This window comes from Hyperolius riggenbachi, chromosome 8 (assembly GCF_040937935.1).
Source record: "Hyperolius riggenbachi isolate aHypRig1 chromosome 8, aHypRig1.pri, whole genome shotgun sequence".
NCBI lineage: Eukaryota > Metazoa > Chordata > Amphibia > Anura > Hyperoliidae > Hyperolius > Hyperolius riggenbachi.
In genome coordinates this window covers 289,975,611-289,996,061 of record NC_090653.1, presented here as the reverse complement: position 1 = coordinate 289,996,061, position 20,451 = coordinate 289,975,611, and the positions used below count along the sequence as shown (strand labels likewise).

General features: G+C 46.0%; 1 protein-coding gene and 1 non-coding gene across 7 annotated transcripts in view; one reads left to right on the top strand and one right to left on the bottom strand.

Annotated features, from left to right (window-relative positions):
* The window catches only part of RXRA (retinoid X receptor alpha), a 312,302-nt gene that overhangs the window by 4,237 nt on the left and 287,614 nt on the right, over positions 1-20,451 (bottom strand). For all 6 annotated transcript variants that reach the window (XM_068249137.1, XM_068249138.1, XM_068249140.1 and 3 more), the window contains 5 exons: positions 14,308-14,477; positions 11,685-11,814; positions 8,318-8,450; positions 6,315-6,406; positions 4,702-4,807 (listed from right to left, as the gene is read on the bottom strand). In XM_068249137.1, the coding sequence (XP_068105238.1) occupies positions 4,702-4,807; positions 6,315-6,406; positions 8,318-8,450; positions 11,685-11,814; positions 14,308-14,477 (631 nt within the window). The remainder of the gene's footprint in view (positions 1-4,701; positions 4,808-6,314; positions 6,407-8,317; positions 8,451-11,684; positions 11,815-14,307; positions 14,478-20,451) is intronic.
* On the top strand, positions 20,067-20,140 carry TRNAV-UAC (transfer RNA valine (anticodon UAC)). Its single transcript has one exon. It is a non-coding gene; the product is annotated as a tRNA-Val (tRNA).

The window sequence follows — 20,451 nt, the reverse complement described above, 5'->3', positions numbered from 1 at the left end:
GATGAAGCAACCTCATGTATTTTACCTTATAAATCAGTGGGAACATGACAGTAAACACCTAATCTGCTCTTTGTTACATTGTTCTCTGTTTAATTTGCCTGTTATCACCTCTAAGATAAGAATCCCGACTAAGCAGTCGGTCTAGCTTTGCTACAGAATAATTATAGCTTAGACTGTGTTCTCTTTGCTGTCTTCAAGTCCAAGCCTGCCCCCTGCTGGCTTTGCTCAGGAATCATTATAGCTGAGTCATTATAGCAAAGCCAGACTCAATGCTCAGTCCGGGATTCTTATCTCAGCTAGATAACAGACACTTTTAGCAGTGAGGATGGAACAGAGAGCATGGTAAGTGTTTTCTCTAATGTTCCCACTGATTTCTATGGTAAAATACACAAGGGTGCTTCGTCTCTGGTTCACTTTAAGAGCACCTCTTACTACCTACTTTTGTAGTGTTCTGATAACACAATACTTAAAGAGAACCTGTACTGAGTAAAATTATTTAAAATAAACACATGAGGTAACTTCAAATGAACATTCCATAGTTACCTTGCCATCCGTTCCTCTCAGAAGCTCATCATTTTCTTCTTACAGTGATCCCTTCCAATTCTGACAATATTTTGTCAGAACTGAAATATACCACTTGCTGTCAGTTATATAAAGTTGCTGTCAGTTACAGCTGAGAGGAGAATTGATGTGTCCATGTTTCCCTATGGCTGAAGTGGGCGATGTTACAGTTTAACAGTGTGCTGACCAGGAAGCTGTTATGGGGTAACAGCCATTTTCAAAATGGAGGACGGAGAATTCCATTGATCACAGGGGACAAACAGGACACAGGAAAGGAGAAAGACACTGAGGAGTAGATTACACAGGAGGCAAGTATGACTTGTGTATGTTTATTTTGACTTTTAATTTTCAGTTCAGGTTTTCTTTAAGACAAAAACCATAACAATTGTGGGAGGCACTCTTCTGAGGAAATCATTTCAGGTGATCACCTCTGGTTAGATGCTACGTGGATTAACACAACAGGAGTGAAGAGGCGCCCAGGATGGATAAAACAATTTTACCTCAGAGGCGCTCCAAGCTTTTTAGAATTCAAACTGTGGCACTGTTATTGGCCCGAGGAAGTGGTTTGTACCCACAAAACGTGTTGCCTGTGAAAATGAAATCTACCTTATTTACAACTGATTGTGTCATTCTGAGAAATAAGCCACCTCCACCTTTTTCGATGTGATCTGCTTATAATTACGTTTTTCCATCCTGCGCGTCTCTTCACCCCTGTTGTGCTAGTCTTACCTCCCCTTATTCACAAGTGGGTAGTTGGTGTCAGAACACCTTCCAGGAAGAGACACAGGAGACAAAAGCGGGAGCCCAATGGTGCAGTACGTCAAAACAAAATGGTAGACGTAGAAAGTAAGAAGCTACTCACAAGGGTGGGTCACAGAGGGGCAACCGACCACAGGAAGCAGGTGGAGACAACAATCCCGATTCCACTCGGGGAGGACACTAGGGACCTGGATGCGGTCGCTCTCCTTTGGAAAAAAAGGAGACAGAGGTACACCGTGGTGTACACCAAGTGCGTTCTGTCCCTCAAACGGATGAACGTATGGGGGTGTGAAGTGAACTAAACCGTTTAAAGAGGCGCCCTGGTTGTGTGTAAAATAGGCTCGGCCTGTGTTACCAATAAAATCTTTAGTTCACACAAATATTTTGACTTCATTGAGGTAAGGCACCTCAATCTTTTTCGTTTTTAAACTGTTTTTAAATGCTTTTACACACAACCAGGGTGCCTCTTTAAAGAGGAGCTGTCAGCCATACTATCTCAGGAAAATAAAACAAGTATATAAGTAGATAAATACTTGCTCTACTTACATAACAGATGTATTGCACTGTCCTAGTTATGATTCCTGTGAATTTTATAAAGGAAAAGTAGAGAATCCTATTCTAGACAGTTTCCATATTTACTGTGGCTATTTTGAAGCCAGTCGTGATGTAATATCCGCCCTTACTCTCCTCTGCCTGATTTGCCCGCCCTTCACTATAGAAAGTGCATTGTCTTAGCATGAGAAATTTTGGCCAATCACAGAGGAACAGAGGTGTGGGAGGGGAAACCAGGAGGGAAAGAGGCTTCAGCCAATCAGGCTGCATTAGTTAAGTCTGAGGGGAAGTAGAGAAGCAAAAATGACAACCCAGCATGCCCTGCAACTTCCTTTTTGTGTACCAAATGTTCTGTGTACCAAATAAGAGTCAGGTAAACTGGGGAATGATAATTTATCAAGAAGAAAAGTAAATGATTTTAACTTTTGGATTGCCTGGTTAGCATCCTTATTACTGGTTTACCAGATAAAAATAAATATTTGATTTTTGATTTTATGCCCGACAGTTACTCTTTAAACCGTTTAGTGCCTTTTTCAGAAAGTGGAGGAGTTATGATCTACAGTGGCATTGTCACCTGTGGTGACTGTTCTTTTTCAAGAGTGTGACCACCCTGCATCCCGCCATTTCTGGAGGTACCGGAGTGGAGACTGGCTGGCTAGTGTTCTCCGCCCGCTTCCTGTGGTTGGTTGCCCCTTTTTGCAACCCACTTTGAATATATTTCCTATTTTTTTTCCCAAAAATACCTAGTGACGTTTTGTGCTATCGGGCTCCCGTTGTCTCTGTGTCTTTTCCAAGGTGTTCATCAGCCAATCCTTTTGTTGCTTCGTGGAACGTTCGCTCCTCTGGCAAGTCAACTTCTTGCTCACAACAGAGAAGGGAAGACCATGAAAATTCTAGATAAATTGTTAAGCGAGTCTCGAGAGACATTGGACTTCTTTTTTTCCCGTCATCACGCAATTGACATGGTCAGAGAGGGGAAAAAAATAAATAAAACCAATCCATTCTGAGGTTGGAAAGAGGCCAAGGAAAGGGGCGAATTCTGCTGAGCTGTTGAGAACGGGAGTCGCAGCGCCAGGAAAAACAAGGCTTTCTGAACGCCGGCCAGGAAGTGCAAACTTTAAAATTTTAAACTAAAACATATGAGAGGTGGGGGAGGGGAGGCCGACTCCTTCACTGCTGCGGCCTCATTTTTTTAGCTGGAGGTCCCCTGGAGGACACGGGGTGAAATAGAGGAGAGCAGAACATCTTAAAGGTGACTTACAAACTCCGAGCGCGTTATTCTATGTATTGTCCCAAGAACACTACATGGGGGAGAATAAACCATTCTCAAAAATCCCAATTGTCCCAGTCTAGACCCAAATATCTGTTCTTTTACTGTAATCCTCCCTCCCCCTGTGTTTCTCTACCATAGCCCCGCCCCCTATGTATCTCTGCCGTACCCCAATCCCTTCTGTCTCTTCACTGTACTCTAATACACTCCAGTACAAGCTTTCCCTCTACTGTATCTTAATCCACTTTGCTGTACCCCCAATCCCCTCTGTTCCTCCACTGCACCCCAATCCCTTCTGTTCCTCTACTGCACCCCAATCCCTTCTGTTCCTCCACTGCACCCCAATCCCTTCTGTTCCTCTACTGCACCCCAATCCCTTCTGTTCCTCTACTGCACCCCAATCCCTTCTGTTCCTCTACTGCACCCCAATCCCTTCTGTTCCTCTACTGCACCCCAATCCCTTCTGTTCCTCCACTGCACCCCAATCCCTTCTGTTCCTCTACTGCACCCCAATCCCCTCTACTGCACCCCAATCCCTTCTGTTCCTCCACTGCACCCCAATCCCTTCTGTTCCTCTACTGCACCCCAATCCCCTCTACTGCACCCCAATCCCTTCTGTTCCTCCACTGCACCCCAATCCCCTCTGTTCCTCTACTGCACCCCAATCCCCTCTGTTCCTCTACTGCACCCCATTCCCTTACTGTCAATCCCCTATGTCATAGGGTTGGGGTACAGTAAATAAACAGAAAGGATTGGGGTACAGTAAAGGAACAGAGGGGATTGGGGTGCAGTAGAGGACCAGAGGTGATTGGGGTACAGTGGAGGGTCAGACAGGCATTGGGGTACAGTAAAGTGACAGAGAAAATTGGGGTACAGTAGAGGACAGACGGGGATTGAGGTACAGTAGAGGACAGACGGGGATTGAGGTACAGTAGAGGACAGACGGGATTGGGGTACATTAGAGGGACAGACGGGGATTGAGGTACAGTAGAGTAACAGAGTATAGTAGAGGGACAGTGGAGATTGGGGTACAGTAGAGGACCAGAGGTGATTGGTGTACAGTGGAGGGTCAGACAGGGATTGGGGTACAGTAGAGGACCAGAGGTGATTGGGGTACAGTGGAGGGTCAGACAGGGATTGGGGTACAGTAAAGTGACAGAGAGAATTGGGGTACAGTAGAGGACAGACGGGGATTGAGGTACAGTAGAGGACAGAGGGGATCGGGGTACATTAGAGGGACAGACGGGGATTGGGGTACAGTAACCCTCTGCTCCTCTACTGTACCCCAAACCCCTCTATCATTCCTTCTACTGTACCCCAATCCCCTCACCTTTACCTATTCCTCACCTGTACCCCAGCAGTGGCCTGGATTTTTTACCCTAGGTTTATGTTAGAGTCAAACATTTCTGGTGTCTGAAGGAAAAAAAGAAGTACCTCTGTTTATACTTGGATCGGTTTATACTGTAAGTAATTCCTGGTAAGCTTAATATGCAAACAGTATTTTCAGGAAAATCTGCATTTTTATTGGTTTTGTTTGTTACACAGAAAGTGGTACTCACCTGCCCGGCTGTTCGGGGTATTTATGTTTGCAGTAAGCTTCCAATGAGGCGTAAACCTTCTCCCGCAATGCCTCCACCTCCGATGGGTTCGAGAGACCCTTAGAGTCTGCGGAAACGAAGTTACAAAGTCAGCACACGCCGCAGCTAGGTTACTATCAGTACAGACACAGAGTAACAGCTTATACTGTTCATACTGGAGGTAGCAGAAATCAGCACACACTGCAGCTAAGTTACTATCAGTACAGGCACAGTGTAACAGCTTACCGTATAATGTACATACTGGGGGTAGCAGAGATCAGCACACACTGCAGCTAGTTTACTACCAGTACAAGCACAGAGTAACAGCGTATACTGTACATACTGGGGGTAGCAGAGATCAGCACACGCTGCAGCTAGTTTACTATCAGTACAGGCACAGAGTAACAGCTTATACTGTACATACTGGAGGCAGCAGAGATCAGCACACGCTGCAGCTAGGTTACTATCAGTACAGGCACAGAGTAATAGCTTATACTGTACATACTGGAGGTAGCAGAGATCAGCACACGCTGCAGCTAGTTTACTATCAGTACAGGAACAGAGTAACAGCTTATACTGTACATACTGGAGGTAGCAGAGATCAGCACACGCTGCAGCTAGGTTACTATCAGTACAGGCACAGAGTAACAGCTTATACTGTACATACTGGAGGCAGCAGAGATCAGCACACGCTGCAGCTAGGTTACTATCAGTACGGGCACAGAGTAACAGCTTATACTGTACATACTGGAGGTAGCAGAGATCAGCACACACTGCAGCTAGATTACTATCAGTACAGGCACACAGTAATAGCTTATACTGTACATACTGGAGGTAGCAGAGATCAGCACACACTGCAGCTAATTTACTATCAGTACAGGCACAGAGTAACAGCTTATACTGTACATACTGGAGGTAGCAGAGATCAGCACACGCTGCAGCTAGTTTACTATCCGTACAAGCACAGAGTAACAGCTTATACTGTACATACCGGGGGCAGCAGAGATCAGTACACACTGCAGCTAGTTTACTATCAGTACAGGCACAGAGTAACAGCTTATACTGTACATACTGGAGGTAGCAGAGATCAGCACACACTGCAGCTAGTTTACTATCAGTACAGGCACAGAGTAACAGCTTATACTGTACATACTGGAGGTAGCAGAGATCAGCACACACTGCAGCTAGTTTACTATCAGTACAAGCACAGAGTAACAGCTTATACTGTACATACTGGAGGCAGCAGAGATCAGCACACACTGCAGCTAGGTTACTATCAGTACAGGCACAGAGTAACAGCTTATACTGTACATACTGGAGGCAGCAGAGATCAGCACACACTGCAGCTAGTTTACTATCAGTACAAGCACAGAGTAACAGCTTATACTGTACATACTGGAGGCAGCAGAGATCAGCACACACTGCAGCTAGGTTACTATCAGTACAGGCACAGAGTAACAGCTTATACTGTACATACTGGAGGCAGCAGAGATCAGCACACACTGCAGCTAGTTTACTATCATTACTTTGACTTCCGGTGTGTCATAAGTACAGTAAGTTGATATTGGGGGGCGTGTCCTCTGGGAGTGGCTCACCGGGGTTGAAGAGGACGATGGCTCGGAGGCAGCCCAGCTCGGTCTTGTCCATCTGCATATCTCGCATTTTGGATACTAATTCCGTCAGGACCCTGTATGAGGAGAAGAAGTGGAGCGATTCCGTCATTATAACACGTGAAATACAATTTTGCTTTCTTTAAGCAGAAGGCATTGGCAAAGTGTTACTCCCTGACGATTGCTGAGAAGCCAGGCACAAATGCTACCGCTGTGCATCATGCCTAAAGCCTGCTACTAACATGCAATTTTGATTGGCCAATTTTACCTCCTCCATGTAGTATGAGGGTTTAACTTCACAATCTGCTGATAGTATTCAAAATCTGTTGGCCTCATACTACATGGAGGGGGTAAAATTGGTCAGTTATTGGCCGCCCCCTCCGGTCCTCCAATGATATCCGCCTGACCCACACATTTCTCAATCCCATGCACGCCTACAAGACTTCTCAAGAGCTGCCCCCACCCTATGGAACTCCCTTCCACTCCCCCTCAGACTCGCTTCTTCCTTCAACACCTTCAAGCAAGCCCTCAAAACACATTTCTTTAAAATGGCCTACCCCACATCTACCACACTAACTCTCTCAGTCAACCACCTTTTCCACCGTCCTACCTAATGTGTCCCTCCCCTACCCTTTAGATGATAAGCCTTTCGCACCCCCCCCCCCCCACACACACACACACAAACAGTGTGTCCTTAATATTACTACCCCAGCAATGACACCCTTCTCATGGACTAACTCGGACTTGATTTGCTGAGTCTCTGTAAACCGCATTTTATACCCTGATTGTATGTATAACCTTGTGCTATGTTGTATAACCGTTTGCTACCTCTCTGTCTGTCGCCGTCGCCCCCCCCCCCCCCCAAACAAAAATTAAACATTTTTTTTATATAAAATTGTATGTGTAGTATGGATAACGAATAAAACATTAGTAGGAAAGAAAAGTCATGTTTTTATTTTTAGATATATAGCCTTTTTTATTTTTAGAACATTGCATCACTCTGTCACAGTTGCAGTTTTAAAAGCACACTCTCTCAAAGCAGAAACAAGGACCATTTGAACTTTCCTGCAGTGAAACCTTATATCAAGCTGTCTTTCGCTGTTTGACTGTTTAAAGAGAAACCGTGACCAATAAGTGAAATTCATCCCTATCAGTCACTGATACCCCCTTTCCTATGAGAAATCTTTACCTTGTCACAAACGGAACATCAGGGGGCGCTGTATGGCTGATATTGTGGTGAGACCCCTCCCACAGTGTGATGTCAGGACAATGGTGCTAACAGTTTCCTGTCTGTGAACCTCATTGCATTGTGGGAAATATCAGCTGTTTTACTGTTTACAGCGGTTTCCAACTGCCAAAAAAGCAAGGAGCATCTCCTTCCACAGAAATCACCTGCCAGCAGTAAAAATGTCACCATGTGATAAATGCCAGAATGTAAATCAGGGAGAGGAAAGATTTTACAATGGGCAAACACTGACTGAATCACTTATACATAATTATTGTAAAAATGAAGCACTTTATCACATTATTTTCACTGGAGTCCCCCTTTAAGAGCTTCAGAAAACAGGACTGTATTAGACCAAGTTGTGTCTCAGAGAAGCTCTTTTGCGTAGATAACATTTGTTTTTTTTATTTAACTCTTCCTGTACTGGAAAACCACATGAGACTTTTCTTTGCTACTAACGTTCTATTTCTTAGCTTTACTGCCCATACAATTCATTATCTGATAAGTTTATTTCCACTTTAAGCTTGCTTTAAAGCTACGTACAAATGCTAGACTCCCTCTCCTCAGCCGGAAGTCTGTCCAATAACTCGGGGCAAACTATCACCTGAAACCGTCAGGAATGATCATTTGGGGTGACAGTACACCTGCATGTAGGCAGTATAATTCTCAGCTCCTGCGGGGCACTTTGCTGAATTAGGGGAATGCAGGCTAAACGCACAATTCCATCATCCCTGGAAAGAAGAGCTTCAAACGAATTTCTTACCGGTCAAAGATGGCGCCGACGCCTGCACTGTGCGCGCTGTTCCGGTGCACGTGAAGTCCCGTGGCCAGCAGGATCCCGTCCTTAACGGCTATTGATCGATGGGAGAAGGAGGCGATAAGGAGCTCGTTCCAACCTGCGGCAGAGAGGAGATATGCGTGAGTGAAGAATGGGAACAAGCGCACACGTTATCAGCAATGCCGAATCTGTGTGTGTATAGACAGCTTCCCGAGTCCCAGGCGATTCATTCAAGGAAGGTTGCCCAACGGGATAAAACAGGTTTTATATCAAGGGGAATGAAAGTTGTTCAGACATTACTCCTGGAAGGTTCACATCAAGTCAAATCTGATTTAAAGCACACCTGAAAGGGATATGGAGGCTGCCATATTTATCGCCTTTCAAACAATACCAGTTGCCTGGCAGCCCTGCTGGTCTGTTTGGCTGCAGTAGTGTCTGAATCACACCAGAAACAAGCATGCAGCTAATCTTATCAGACCTGGCAATATTGTCAGAAACACCTGATCTGTTGCATGCTTGTTCAGGGGCTATGGCTAAAAGTATTAGAGGCAGAGGATCAGCAGGACTCTCTAAATACATACAGGGTGCATTTCTCTGGCTTCCTTCTGTCCTGTGCAAGAGTTCAGGTCCACTTTAAAGGATACATCCAAGCTAAAATAAAAAAAAAAGTGATCTACTTACTGGGGGTTTCCTCCAGCCCCTGGCAGCCTATCTGTACCCTCGCCGCAGCTCCGGTGTCTGCCGATCCCCTCTATTGCAGATGCTGACCTCGCCTACTGCACCACGTGGTGAGAAGCGTTCTGCACAGGTGCAGTAGATGCCGGCCTGGTGAGGTCGGCATCTGCAATGATGGAGATCCCGGGACACCGGAGCTGCGGTGAGGGACAGATAGGCTGCCAGGGGCTGAAGGAAACAACAGGTAATAGATCTTTTTTCTCTCAGCTCAGACGTATCTTTAAAGAGAACCCTGCGCTGGAATGGGGGGCTTTTGGAAGATTTAGGAAGCCTCTGCACCCTCCAGGTGCTTTCCACTGCTGAGGTAAGTATCTAACTTTCTTTTTTATAATCTTTGCTTCAGGTGTCCTTTAAATATAAGCATACTAAGAAGCATGGCGAATATAGAACAAGATGGCCGCCTGTCAGGGGTTCAGCTGATGGTTCGCTCAGTGCTTCTACAGCACCAGCGTTAGCAGTATGGTCACATGTTCAGCCCCCGCAGGCAGAGCGAGGACCTGTCACTTTTTATCTGAAGATGACCAGTTGATGCGTCACGCCATTTACCCATTAAACTGACCCACATTTTTGCAGCGACCGAGCAGCTCGCGTCTATCGACAGGTGAGTCCCGGGGGACTCGTGGCTGCTGCGTCTTCATAGGACAATAAACAATTCTAACGCCAACACATTTTATCACATCTTCGACGGATGCCCGGACGGGCGGGGCCGACTCGTGTTTGCGGCAAAAGGCTACGGAGGCGCGTGGCAACGGCACGGTGCTCCCGCCGCAGAATAAAGCTTGTCCGGTTTGATTCGATGCTTTTAAGATGCCGTGAAGAGGAAAGATGCGTCCGGCGGTTCTGTCAGCGCGCGTTCTGCCCTTAAGCTCTGCTTCAGCTCTCGTTAGGCGACGCATCAGTGGCTGCAGCCTGCGCGCTTAGCTAGATGCCGGGCTGTTAATCTTTCATGTGCGTTTGATCCCCAGAGCCCCTTCCAGGCGCTCGATAAAACACAACGTCGCTGGTTAAAATACTTGGGGGAAGTTATTTAAAGCAGCGGGCAGAAGAGAGCGAGAGAGAGATCGGGTTCCAGGCGCGCCGCAGCTCTATAGCAACCACCGCTGTGGTCAGATGTCTTAAAGGGACTCGGAGGTAAACCTCAGCAAGGTCAGCGGATGAGTGGACAATAAATTAGATGTTTTGCGGTCACCTATAGTGAAAACCGCACAACAAAATTAATTTTTGTATCAGAGCTGCACCCAAGAGAATAATATGCAAAGTACTACTACTGCTAGGAGGAAGTCCCTCCCCCCTTAGACCTCTCAGGACTCACTATTGGTTCTTTATGGTGATGGATAGCATCACTGACCAGTAGGAAAACTCTATAATCAATTTTCACACTTTCGTCTCTGGTTCCCTTTAAGGAGTTGAACGCAAGCACCCTTGTGTATTTTACCATATATATCAGTAAGAACATTAGAGAAAACACTTACCATGCTCTCGGTTTCCTCCTCACTGCTAAAAGTGTCTGTTGATAAGAATCCCGGACTGAGCATTCAGTCTTGCTTTGCAGGGAATAATTATAGCTGAGTCATTATAGCAGAGCCACAAGGGGGCAGGCTTGGGCTTGAAAAGACACCAGAGAAGACAGACTCAGCTATAATCTTTCCATAGCAAAGCTAGACTGAGTGCTCAGTCTGGGATTCTTATCAGAGGTGATAACAGACAGATTAAACAGAGAACAATGAAAAAAAGAGCAGATTAGGTGTTTACTGTCATGTTCCCACTGATTTATAAGGTAAAATACATGAGGGTGCTTCATCTCTGGTTCTCTTTAAGACACTTTCGGTAAAAATGTTCGGTAATTTACCTCATGCAGTATTTTAGATTTTTTTTTTCACACATGCAGTAATAGTTCAGTAATTTACTGAAAAACTGCATTACCATTCATTAAGATTTTTACCTCATTTTATTTTGTATTTGATGGATTATTGCAGTGCAGGAAAAACGGATGACAGATGTGATGTAGACAGTGTGGATTTTTTTTTTTTTTACTATTATCATCATCCTGACAAGTAAGGTGCAGATCCAAGCTGCATAAAATGAACATAAACCAACTCTGGTCACAGCAGTTTTTTCCTTCTAACTGCCAGGAACCTGCAACATCATTGTCATTTCAGGAAGGAGGACAAGATGGCCGCCGGCAGGAAGTGGTGCTGCTGCTGCAGGGCCTGGCCTGTCAGCCCTCACCTGCTCTGAGCAGTATGACCTGTAATTTCAGGAAACAAGAAGGCCGCCGACAGGAAGAGGTGCTGCTGCAGGGCCTGGCCTGTCAGCCCTCACCTGCTCTGAGCAGTATGACCTGTAATTTCAGGAAGGAGGACAAGATGGCCGCCGGCAGGAAGTGGTGGTGCTGCTGCAGGGCCTGGGCTGTCAGCACTCACCTGCTCTGAGCAGTATGACCTGTAATTTCAGGAAACAAGATGGCCGCCGGCAGGAAGTGGTGCTGCTGCGGGGCCCGGGCTGTCAGCCCTCACCTGCTCTGAGCAATATGACCTGTAATTTCAGGAAGGAGGACAAGATGGCCGCCGGCAGGAAGTGGTGGTGCTGCTGCAGGGCCTAGGCTGTCAGCACTTACCTGCTCTGAGCAGTATGACCTGGTCGTCCAGCGGCAGTTCAGAAAAGTGCGGAATCCTTTTAGCCCATTCTACCAAGGTGAACAACTGCTTGTCCGCCGCCTGGCAAATATTGGTGACCGGATCGCTGGGCTGGAAAAGGAGAAAAAGACAGGGTGACTGGGCTGCAGAGAGAGAAACTCATACACACAGGGTGAGTGAGTGAGTCACTAGAGACCAGGATATCACTGAGGATACAGCCTATCCAGTCACTAGAGACCAGTATATCACGGAGGATACAGCCTATCCAGTCACTAGAGGCCAGTGACATCATTGAGAATGCAGCCTATCCATTCACTAGAGGCCAGTGACATCATTGAGAATGCAGCCTATCCATTCACTAGAGACTAGTGACATCACTGAGAATGCAGCCTATCCATTCACTAGAGGCCAGTGACATCACCGAGAATGCAGCCTATCCATTCACTAGAGACCAGTGACATCACCGAGAATGCAGCCTATCCATTCACTAGAGACCAGTGACATCACCGAGAATGCAGCCTATCCATTCACTAGAGACCAGTGACATCACTGAGAATGCAGCCTATCCATTCACTAGAGGCCAGTGACATCATTGAGAATGCAGCCTATCCATTCACTAGAGACCAGTGACATCACTGAGAGTGCAGCCTATCCAATCACTAGAGACCAGTGACATCACTGAGAATGCAGCCTATCCATTCACTAGAGACCAATGACATCACTGAGAATGCAGCCTATCCATTCACTAGAGACCAGTGACATCACTGAGAATGCAGCCTATCTATTCACTAGAGACCAGTGACATCACTGACAATGCAGCCTATCCATTCACTAGAGACCAGTGACCTCACTGATAATGTAGCCTATCCATTCACTAGAAACCAGTGACATCACTGACAATGCAGCCTGTCCATTCACTAGAGACCAGTGACATCACTGAGAATGCAGCCTATTCATTCACTAGAGACCAGTGACATCACTGAGAACGCAGCCTATCCATTCACTAGAGACCAGGGACATCACTGAGAATGCAGCCTATCCATTCACTAGAGACCAATGACATCACTGAGAATGCAGCCTATCTATTCACTAGAGACCAGTGACATCACTGAGAATGCAGCCTGTCCAGTCACTAGAGACCAGTGACATCACTGAGAATGCAGCCTATTCATTCACTAGAGACCAGTGACATCACTGAGGATGCAGCCTATCCATTCACTAGAGACCAGGGACATCACTGAGAATGCAGCCTATCCATTCACTAGAGACCAATGACATCACTGAGAATGCAGCCTATCCATTCACTAGAGACCAGTGACATCACTGAGAATGCAGCCTGTCCAGTCACTAGAGACCAGTGACATCACTGAGCATGCAGCCTATCCATTCACTAGAGATCAGTGACATCATTGAGAATGCAGCCTATCCATTCACTAGAGACCAGTGACATCACTGAGCATGCATCCTATCCATTCACTAGAGACCAGTGACATCATTGAGAATGCAGCCTATCTATTCACTAGAGGCCAGTGACATCACTGAGAATGCAGCCTATCCATTCACTAGAGACCAGTGACATCACTGAGCATGCAGCCTATCCATTCACTAGAGACCAGTGACATCACTGAGAATGCAGCCTATCCAGTCACTAGAGACCAGTGACATCACTGAGCATGCAGCCTATCCAGTCACTACAGACCAGTGACATCACTGAGCATGCAGCCTATCCATTCACTAGAGACCAGTGACATCACTGAGAATGCTGCCTATCCATTCACTAGAGACCAGTGACATCACTGAGAATGCAGCCTATCCCTTCACTAGAGACCAGTGACATCACTGAGAATGCTGCCTATCCAGTCACTACAGACCAGTGACATCACCGAGAATGCAGCCTATCCAGTCACTAGAGACCAGTGACATCACTGAGAATGCAGCCTATCCATTCACTAGAGACTAGTGACATCACTGAGAATGTAGCCTATCCATTCACTAGAGACCAGTGACATCACTGAGAATGCAGCCTTTCCATTCACTAGAGACCAGTGACATCACTGAGAATGCAGCCTATCCATTCACTAGAGACCAGTGACATCACTGAGAACGCAGCCTATCCATTCACTAGAGACCAGTGACATCACTGAGAACGCAGCCTATCCATTCACTAGAGACCAGTGACATCACTGAGAATGCAGCCTATCCATTCACTAGAGGCCAGTGACATCACTGAGAATGCTGCTTATCCATTCACTAGAGACCAGTGACATCACTGAGAATGCTGCTTATCCATTCACTAGAGACCAGTGACATCACTGAGAATGCAGCCTATCCATTCACTAGAGACCAGTGACATCACTGAGAATGCAGCCTATCCAGTCACTAGAGACCAGTGACATCACTGAGAATGCAGCCTATCCATTCACTAGAGACCAGTGACATCACTGAGAATGCAGCCTATCCAGTCACTAGAGACCAGTGACATCACTGAGAACGCAGCCTATCCATTCACTAGAGACCAGTGACATCACTGAGCATGCAGCCTATCCAGTCACTACAGAGCAGTGACAAGCACAGGCCACACCCAGGCAGTAATTCGGTACTTACAGAGTTGGGGGAGAGGCCCATGTTGGCCTCGATATACGTTTCTGTCTTTGGCTCCACCGCCAGCTCCGCCTCCAGGATCTTCTCTACCGGCATGTCTTCATTGGCGCTACTGGAGCACTCCACGTCGTTCTCATTGCGATCCTTCCCCCGCTGGCGCTCCTCCTGAACCGCTGTGTGACAGAGAGAGAGAGGATAATCAGCCAGCGAGCAACGCTAAACATCCTAGACCAGCACAGTACAAAATGGAAGCGCTCTACTCATCAGCCAATCAGATCCGCCGTTCCTTGCAAGTCCCACACAATGAAATGACCAATCTGAGCGGCCCATGTGGAAATCCCCCACAATTCCCTTTATAAAGATATTCTCAGCTCTTTACTAAAGGTGTACATAATATTCAGCCTTCTGCGAATCCCTAATGTCTACCTGCGGCATCCTGTACAGCCGCAGCTCTCCCCAGCATAGCGGAAGTTGTATTTCTTGTATTTTTTTTTTAACTTATTGTAGTTTGTTTTTTTGTAATCAAAATCAAGATTAGTCTTCTTTCTAAATGCAGAAGTTAACATTACTGCGGTATATAATGCAGTGTGTGCAAATAGCTGCCCGATATGTCACAGCCTGCCACCAACTGAGAGGAACATGGACTGTATTCCCCCCAATACCCCCCTATGGACTGTATATCCCAGTCCCCCATTCTGTCCCTTACATCCTCCACACACCTATGGACTATATACCCCACCCTTATTCCCACAACCCCCCCCCCCCCCCCATGTTAATGTTTTGTTTTGCTTTGGCAATGCTAAATGTATTTGGTCCTGCCAATAAAGCTTTTTTGGATTTGGATTTGGTGTGCACCTGTTGGGCATATGCCCCCTTCACTTCCTGTCCCAGCCGCTGACACAGGAGTCGAGGAGTGGTTTGCTCCCTAAAACTGCCAAAAGGTAGGTTTTTCCTTTCCACCCGGGAAGATTTTATTTGCGCTACACAGACCTAGGATAAAAACCTTGAAAAAAAACCTTGGCAGAGCATCCATTCTTTTAGGAGGAAGTAAGTAAAAAGATACATTGTTGCGTCCGAAAAGCAGTAACTCTACTTATGAGATAGTTTTATCCCGAATGCATCAAATAAGCCCCCTATCCACTCATGCATGTTTGTCTAATGGCCCATACTCAGCACACGGGAACGTGTGCGCAACAGACCGGTGACAGCTCGTCGCCGGGTCCCTCCGCAGACACACTGCGGAAGAGGGATTAGTAGTGCGACGGAAGCTGTCGCCGACGTTCCTCCCCCCCGCCGGAAGCGCCGTGTGATGCCCATAGGTTGCTGTCGCTAGTCCGCATACACACGCGGCCTATAGACAGTTGCGGCTGCAACTGTCACCAGGCGAATGACCGCGTCAATCGCCTGGCGACAGCAGCGATGAGCGACGGTTCGGGGTGCGCACGCCATACTCACGGGCGACCTGTTCCTTTTGGTTCAGCTATGATCTGGAGACTCAGCACTCACAAAGTGACCCCTTACACCCTTCCCTCTCCCATTTATGACTCTGGGAGAGCTGTGCTTGTTGAACTGAGGCAACCAAGTCCCTCCCCTCCTATGCCCTGATTAAGAGGGGTGGTGACTGGCCACACCTCCCATCCCAAATATGAGTGCAGCTCAGAAAAAGTATAGTATTTTGATAATTATTTTTTTCTTAAAGGACAACTGAAGCAAGAGAGCTATGGAAGCTGCCATATTTATTTCTTTTTAAACCATGCCAGTTGCCTGGCAGCCCTGCTGGTCTATTTGGCTGCAGTAGTGTCTGAATCACACCAGAAACAAGCATGCAGCTAATCAGATTTGAAAAAAAATGTCTGGAACACCTGATCTGCTGCATGCTTGTTCAGGGGCTATGGCTAAAAGTATTAGAGGTAGAAGATCTGCAGGACAGCCAGGTAACTGGTATTGATTAAAAGGAAATAAATATGACAGCGTCCATATACCTCTCACTTTAGATCTGAACTCCGAGCTTCCTCTCTGCTCTAAAAGATGAGCAACATCTTTATAAACTTTAAAGAAAAACATTTTTGTTACAACTTAAAGAACATCCACAGAGATGCTGCAATGTGGTTACTTCCTGGTTTTCTGGGAGCACAGAAAGGGTTACCCTCCTGTGTTAATATATTAGCTCAGAATTCGGCAGGGAGCTGACGGCTCAAATTACACTGGCTCATTAATTGTAGACAAAGGAGAATTAGACAGGCTGTTCTCTATAAAACACATACAGGGTGGATTTCTCTGCGTTTTCCTTCTCTCCTGTGCAAGAGTTTAGGTCCGCTTTAACAGTGTGCAAACAAGAAGGATCCACAAACCAGGCGAGGTAGGTGACAAAGGCTGGAATTTTTTATTGAAGACTCCACATGACAGAGGACAATAAAACCACAGGATCAACTGACGCGTATCGGGCTTACAATCTGCCCTTAGTCATAGTTAACCTTTTTTTTCCACTACGACTAAGGGCAGATTGTAAGCCCGATACGCGTCAGTTGATCCTGTGGTTTTATTGTCCTCTGTCATGTGGAGTCTTCAATAAAAATAGCAGCCTTTTTCACCTACCTCGCCTGGTTTGTGGATCCTTCTTCTTTGTTATTGTGGGTTGGTGTGGCTGGCCAGATCCTGCACCGGCTGGTAAGGGTTCAACGGGGGTTATAGAGCATTTATGAACTTTGTTTGCCACTCGATTTAACCGTGTGACCGTGAATAGATTCCCAGCAGGTTTGATCATGACAATTGGATTCACGGACAGGGTGAAGCAGATGTTGGGAGTGCTGGGAGTTGCGGTTCTCCCTGCAGTGACAGCTCCGCCCCCTCGGGCAGGTGAAGTGAGCGCCTGTTGCGTGCAGCACCCGTGTAGGATGAAATCACGGGTGTCATGTCGTATTTAGCCTTGTCCGCTCTGCCATATGCCGCGGGGTTTGTCGATGGTGGGTAAGCACGCGAGCCGGAGGCTGTTTTCTCCTCGCCGCGCACACGGGATCCATGGGAAAATATCACGGCCTTCACTGCCTGTCCTGAGACAATTAACAGACCCCCCCATTCCCATACTGAGTCATGATACCGGGACTGCGGCCTGCGCTGCTCACACTCTGTTCCTCTGCTGATGGGAAATCGCTTGTCAAAGTTCACGGCTGGCTCGGGCTGGGAAAGTCAGAGCGAGCAAACGGCGTTCTTCCAAACATCGCATCCTGTGATCAGCCCAGCGAGAAGTGCTCTACTCTGCTGCCAACGGGAGCCTAGACTGCATCTCCCTCCAGCATGTCTCTACATCCAGCACTGACATCTTCTGCAGCACTTTACAGAGTACATAGTCATGTCACTGACTGTCCTCAGAGGAGCTCACACTCTAATCCTACCATAGTTATAGTCTAATGCCCTACCATATTATTATTATGTATTTATATAGCACTGACATCTCCTGCAGCACTTTACAGAGTACATAGTCATGTCACAGACTGTCCTCAGAGGAGCTCACACTCTAATCCTACCATAGTCATAGTCTAATGTCCTACCATATTATTATTATGTATTTATATAGCACTGACATCTTCTGCAGCACTGTACAGAGTACATAGTCATGTCACTGACTGTCCTCAGAGGAGCTCACACTCTAATCCTACCATAGTCATAGCCTAATGTCCTACCATATTATTATTATGTATTTATATAGCACTGACATCTTCTGCAGCACATTACAGAGTACATAGTCATGTCACTGACTGTCCTCAAAGGAGCTCACACTCTAATCCTACCATAGTCATAGTCTAATGTCCTACCATATTATTATTATGTATTTATATAGCACTGACATCTTCTGCAGCACATTACAGAGTACATAGTCATGTCACTGACTGTCCTCAGAGGAGCTCACACTCTAATCCTACCATAGTCATAGTGTAATGTCTTACCATATTATTATTATGTATTTATACAGCACTGACATCTTCTGCAGCACATTACAGAGTACATAGTCATGTCACTGACTGTCCTCAGAGGAGCTCACACTCTAATCCTACCATAGTCATAGTCTAATGTCCTACCATATTATTATTATTATGTATTTATATAGCAGTGACATCTCCTGCAGCACTTTACAGAGTACATAGTCATGTCACTGACTGTCCTCAGAGGAGCTCACACTCTAATCCTACCATAGTCATAGTCTAATGTCCTACCATATTATTATTATTATGTATTTATATAGCAGTGACATCTCCTGCAGCACTTTACAGAGTACATAGTCATGTCACTGACTGTCCTCAGAGGAGCTCACACTCTAATCCTACCATAGTCATAGTCTAATGTCCTACCATATTATTATTATGTATTTATATAGCACTGACACCTTCTGCAGCACTTTACAGAGTACATAGTCATGCCACTGACTGTCCTCAGAGGAGCTCACACTCTAATCCTACCATAGTCATAGTCTAATGTCCTACCATATTATTATTATTATGTATTTATATAGCAGTGACATCTCCTGCAGCACTTTACAGAGTACATAGTCATGTCACTGACTGTCCTCAGAGGAGCTCACACTCTAATCCTACCATAGTTATAGTCTAATGTCCTACCATATTATTATTATTATGTATTTATATAGCAGTGACATCTCCTGCAGCACTTTACAGAGTACATAGTCATGTCACTGACTGTCCTCAGAGGAGCTCACACTCTAATCCTACCATAGTTATAGTCTAATGTCCTACCATATTATTATTATTATGTATTTATATAGCAGTGACATCTCCTGCAGCACTTTACAGAGTACATAGTCATGTCACTGACTGTCCTCAGAGGAGCTCACACTCTAATCCTACCATAGTCATAGTCTAATGTCCTACCATATTATTATGTATTTATATAGCACTGACATTTCCTGCAGCATATTACAGAGTACATAGTCATGTCACTGACTGTCCTCAGAGGAGCTCACACTCTAATCCTACCATAGTCATAGTGTAATGTCCTACCATATTATTATTATTATGTATTTATATAGCACTGACATCTCCTGCAGCACATTACAGAGTACATAGCCATGTCACTGCCTGCCCTCAGAGGAGCTCACACTCTAATCCTACCATAGTCATAGTGTAATGTCCTACCATATTATTATTATGTATTTATATAGCACTGACATCTCCTGCAGCACTGTACAGAGTACAATCCTACCGTAGTCATAGTGTAGTCATAGTATAATGTCCCACCATATTACTATGTATTTATATAGTGCTTTACTGAGACCTTAGTTCTTCAAAAGGACAATGGAGAGATTTCTGTGTTTGTTTCACTTTAAATTGTGAATATAAAAGTCTAAAGCCCCATCTACACCATACGATTCTTTGTCCGATTCGATTCATTGATTCGCTTCGATCTGACATGTCAGATTCATGATTTGATTCAATTTCCGATTCAAAACAATGGCAAATTGAATCGAATTGAATAGAATCATGAATCGGACATGTCAGATTGAAATGAATTGAATCGGAGAAAGAATCGTATGGTGTAGATGGGGCTTAAGAACCATTTTAATGCTACACTCGGAAAATAAAGCAACTTTTAAAAAGCTTTTTAAACTTTTCTCAAGCTGATCGGGATCACGTCGGTGCGATGAGAGATCGCGGCGGCGTACGGAGACCGGCAGCCATTAGGAATATCTGCAGACATACAAGGATCCCGTCCAGGTGATGCAGCGACAGCCATCTTTGTACTTTCAGGAGGTTTCTGTAGTGTAGTGGTAATCACGTTTGCTTTACACGCAAAAGGTCCTCAGCTCGAAACCTGGGCAGAAACAGCCATCTTTATACAGCTAGCGGGAGGCAGCTTTTCCCGCTCGCCCTCACTCTGCACGAGTCGTGCTGGGGCGCTGAGCATATGCGGGTGGCATTTCTCCAGCCTGGCATGGCAGGAATGTGACCGGGACAAGGCCTTGGCGGGCTGCCACCAGACTCAGGACAGGCAGATCCCGGCAGGGAGGGAGAATCCATGGGGAATGTCTCACAGATGTCTCTGCACAGGGCTCCCGAGAGGAACGAGGCTTTGTTAGGTCGTCACAGACCAACTCGTGTTACCGTGCAGAATCCCACTGACAGGTCGCGGGACACA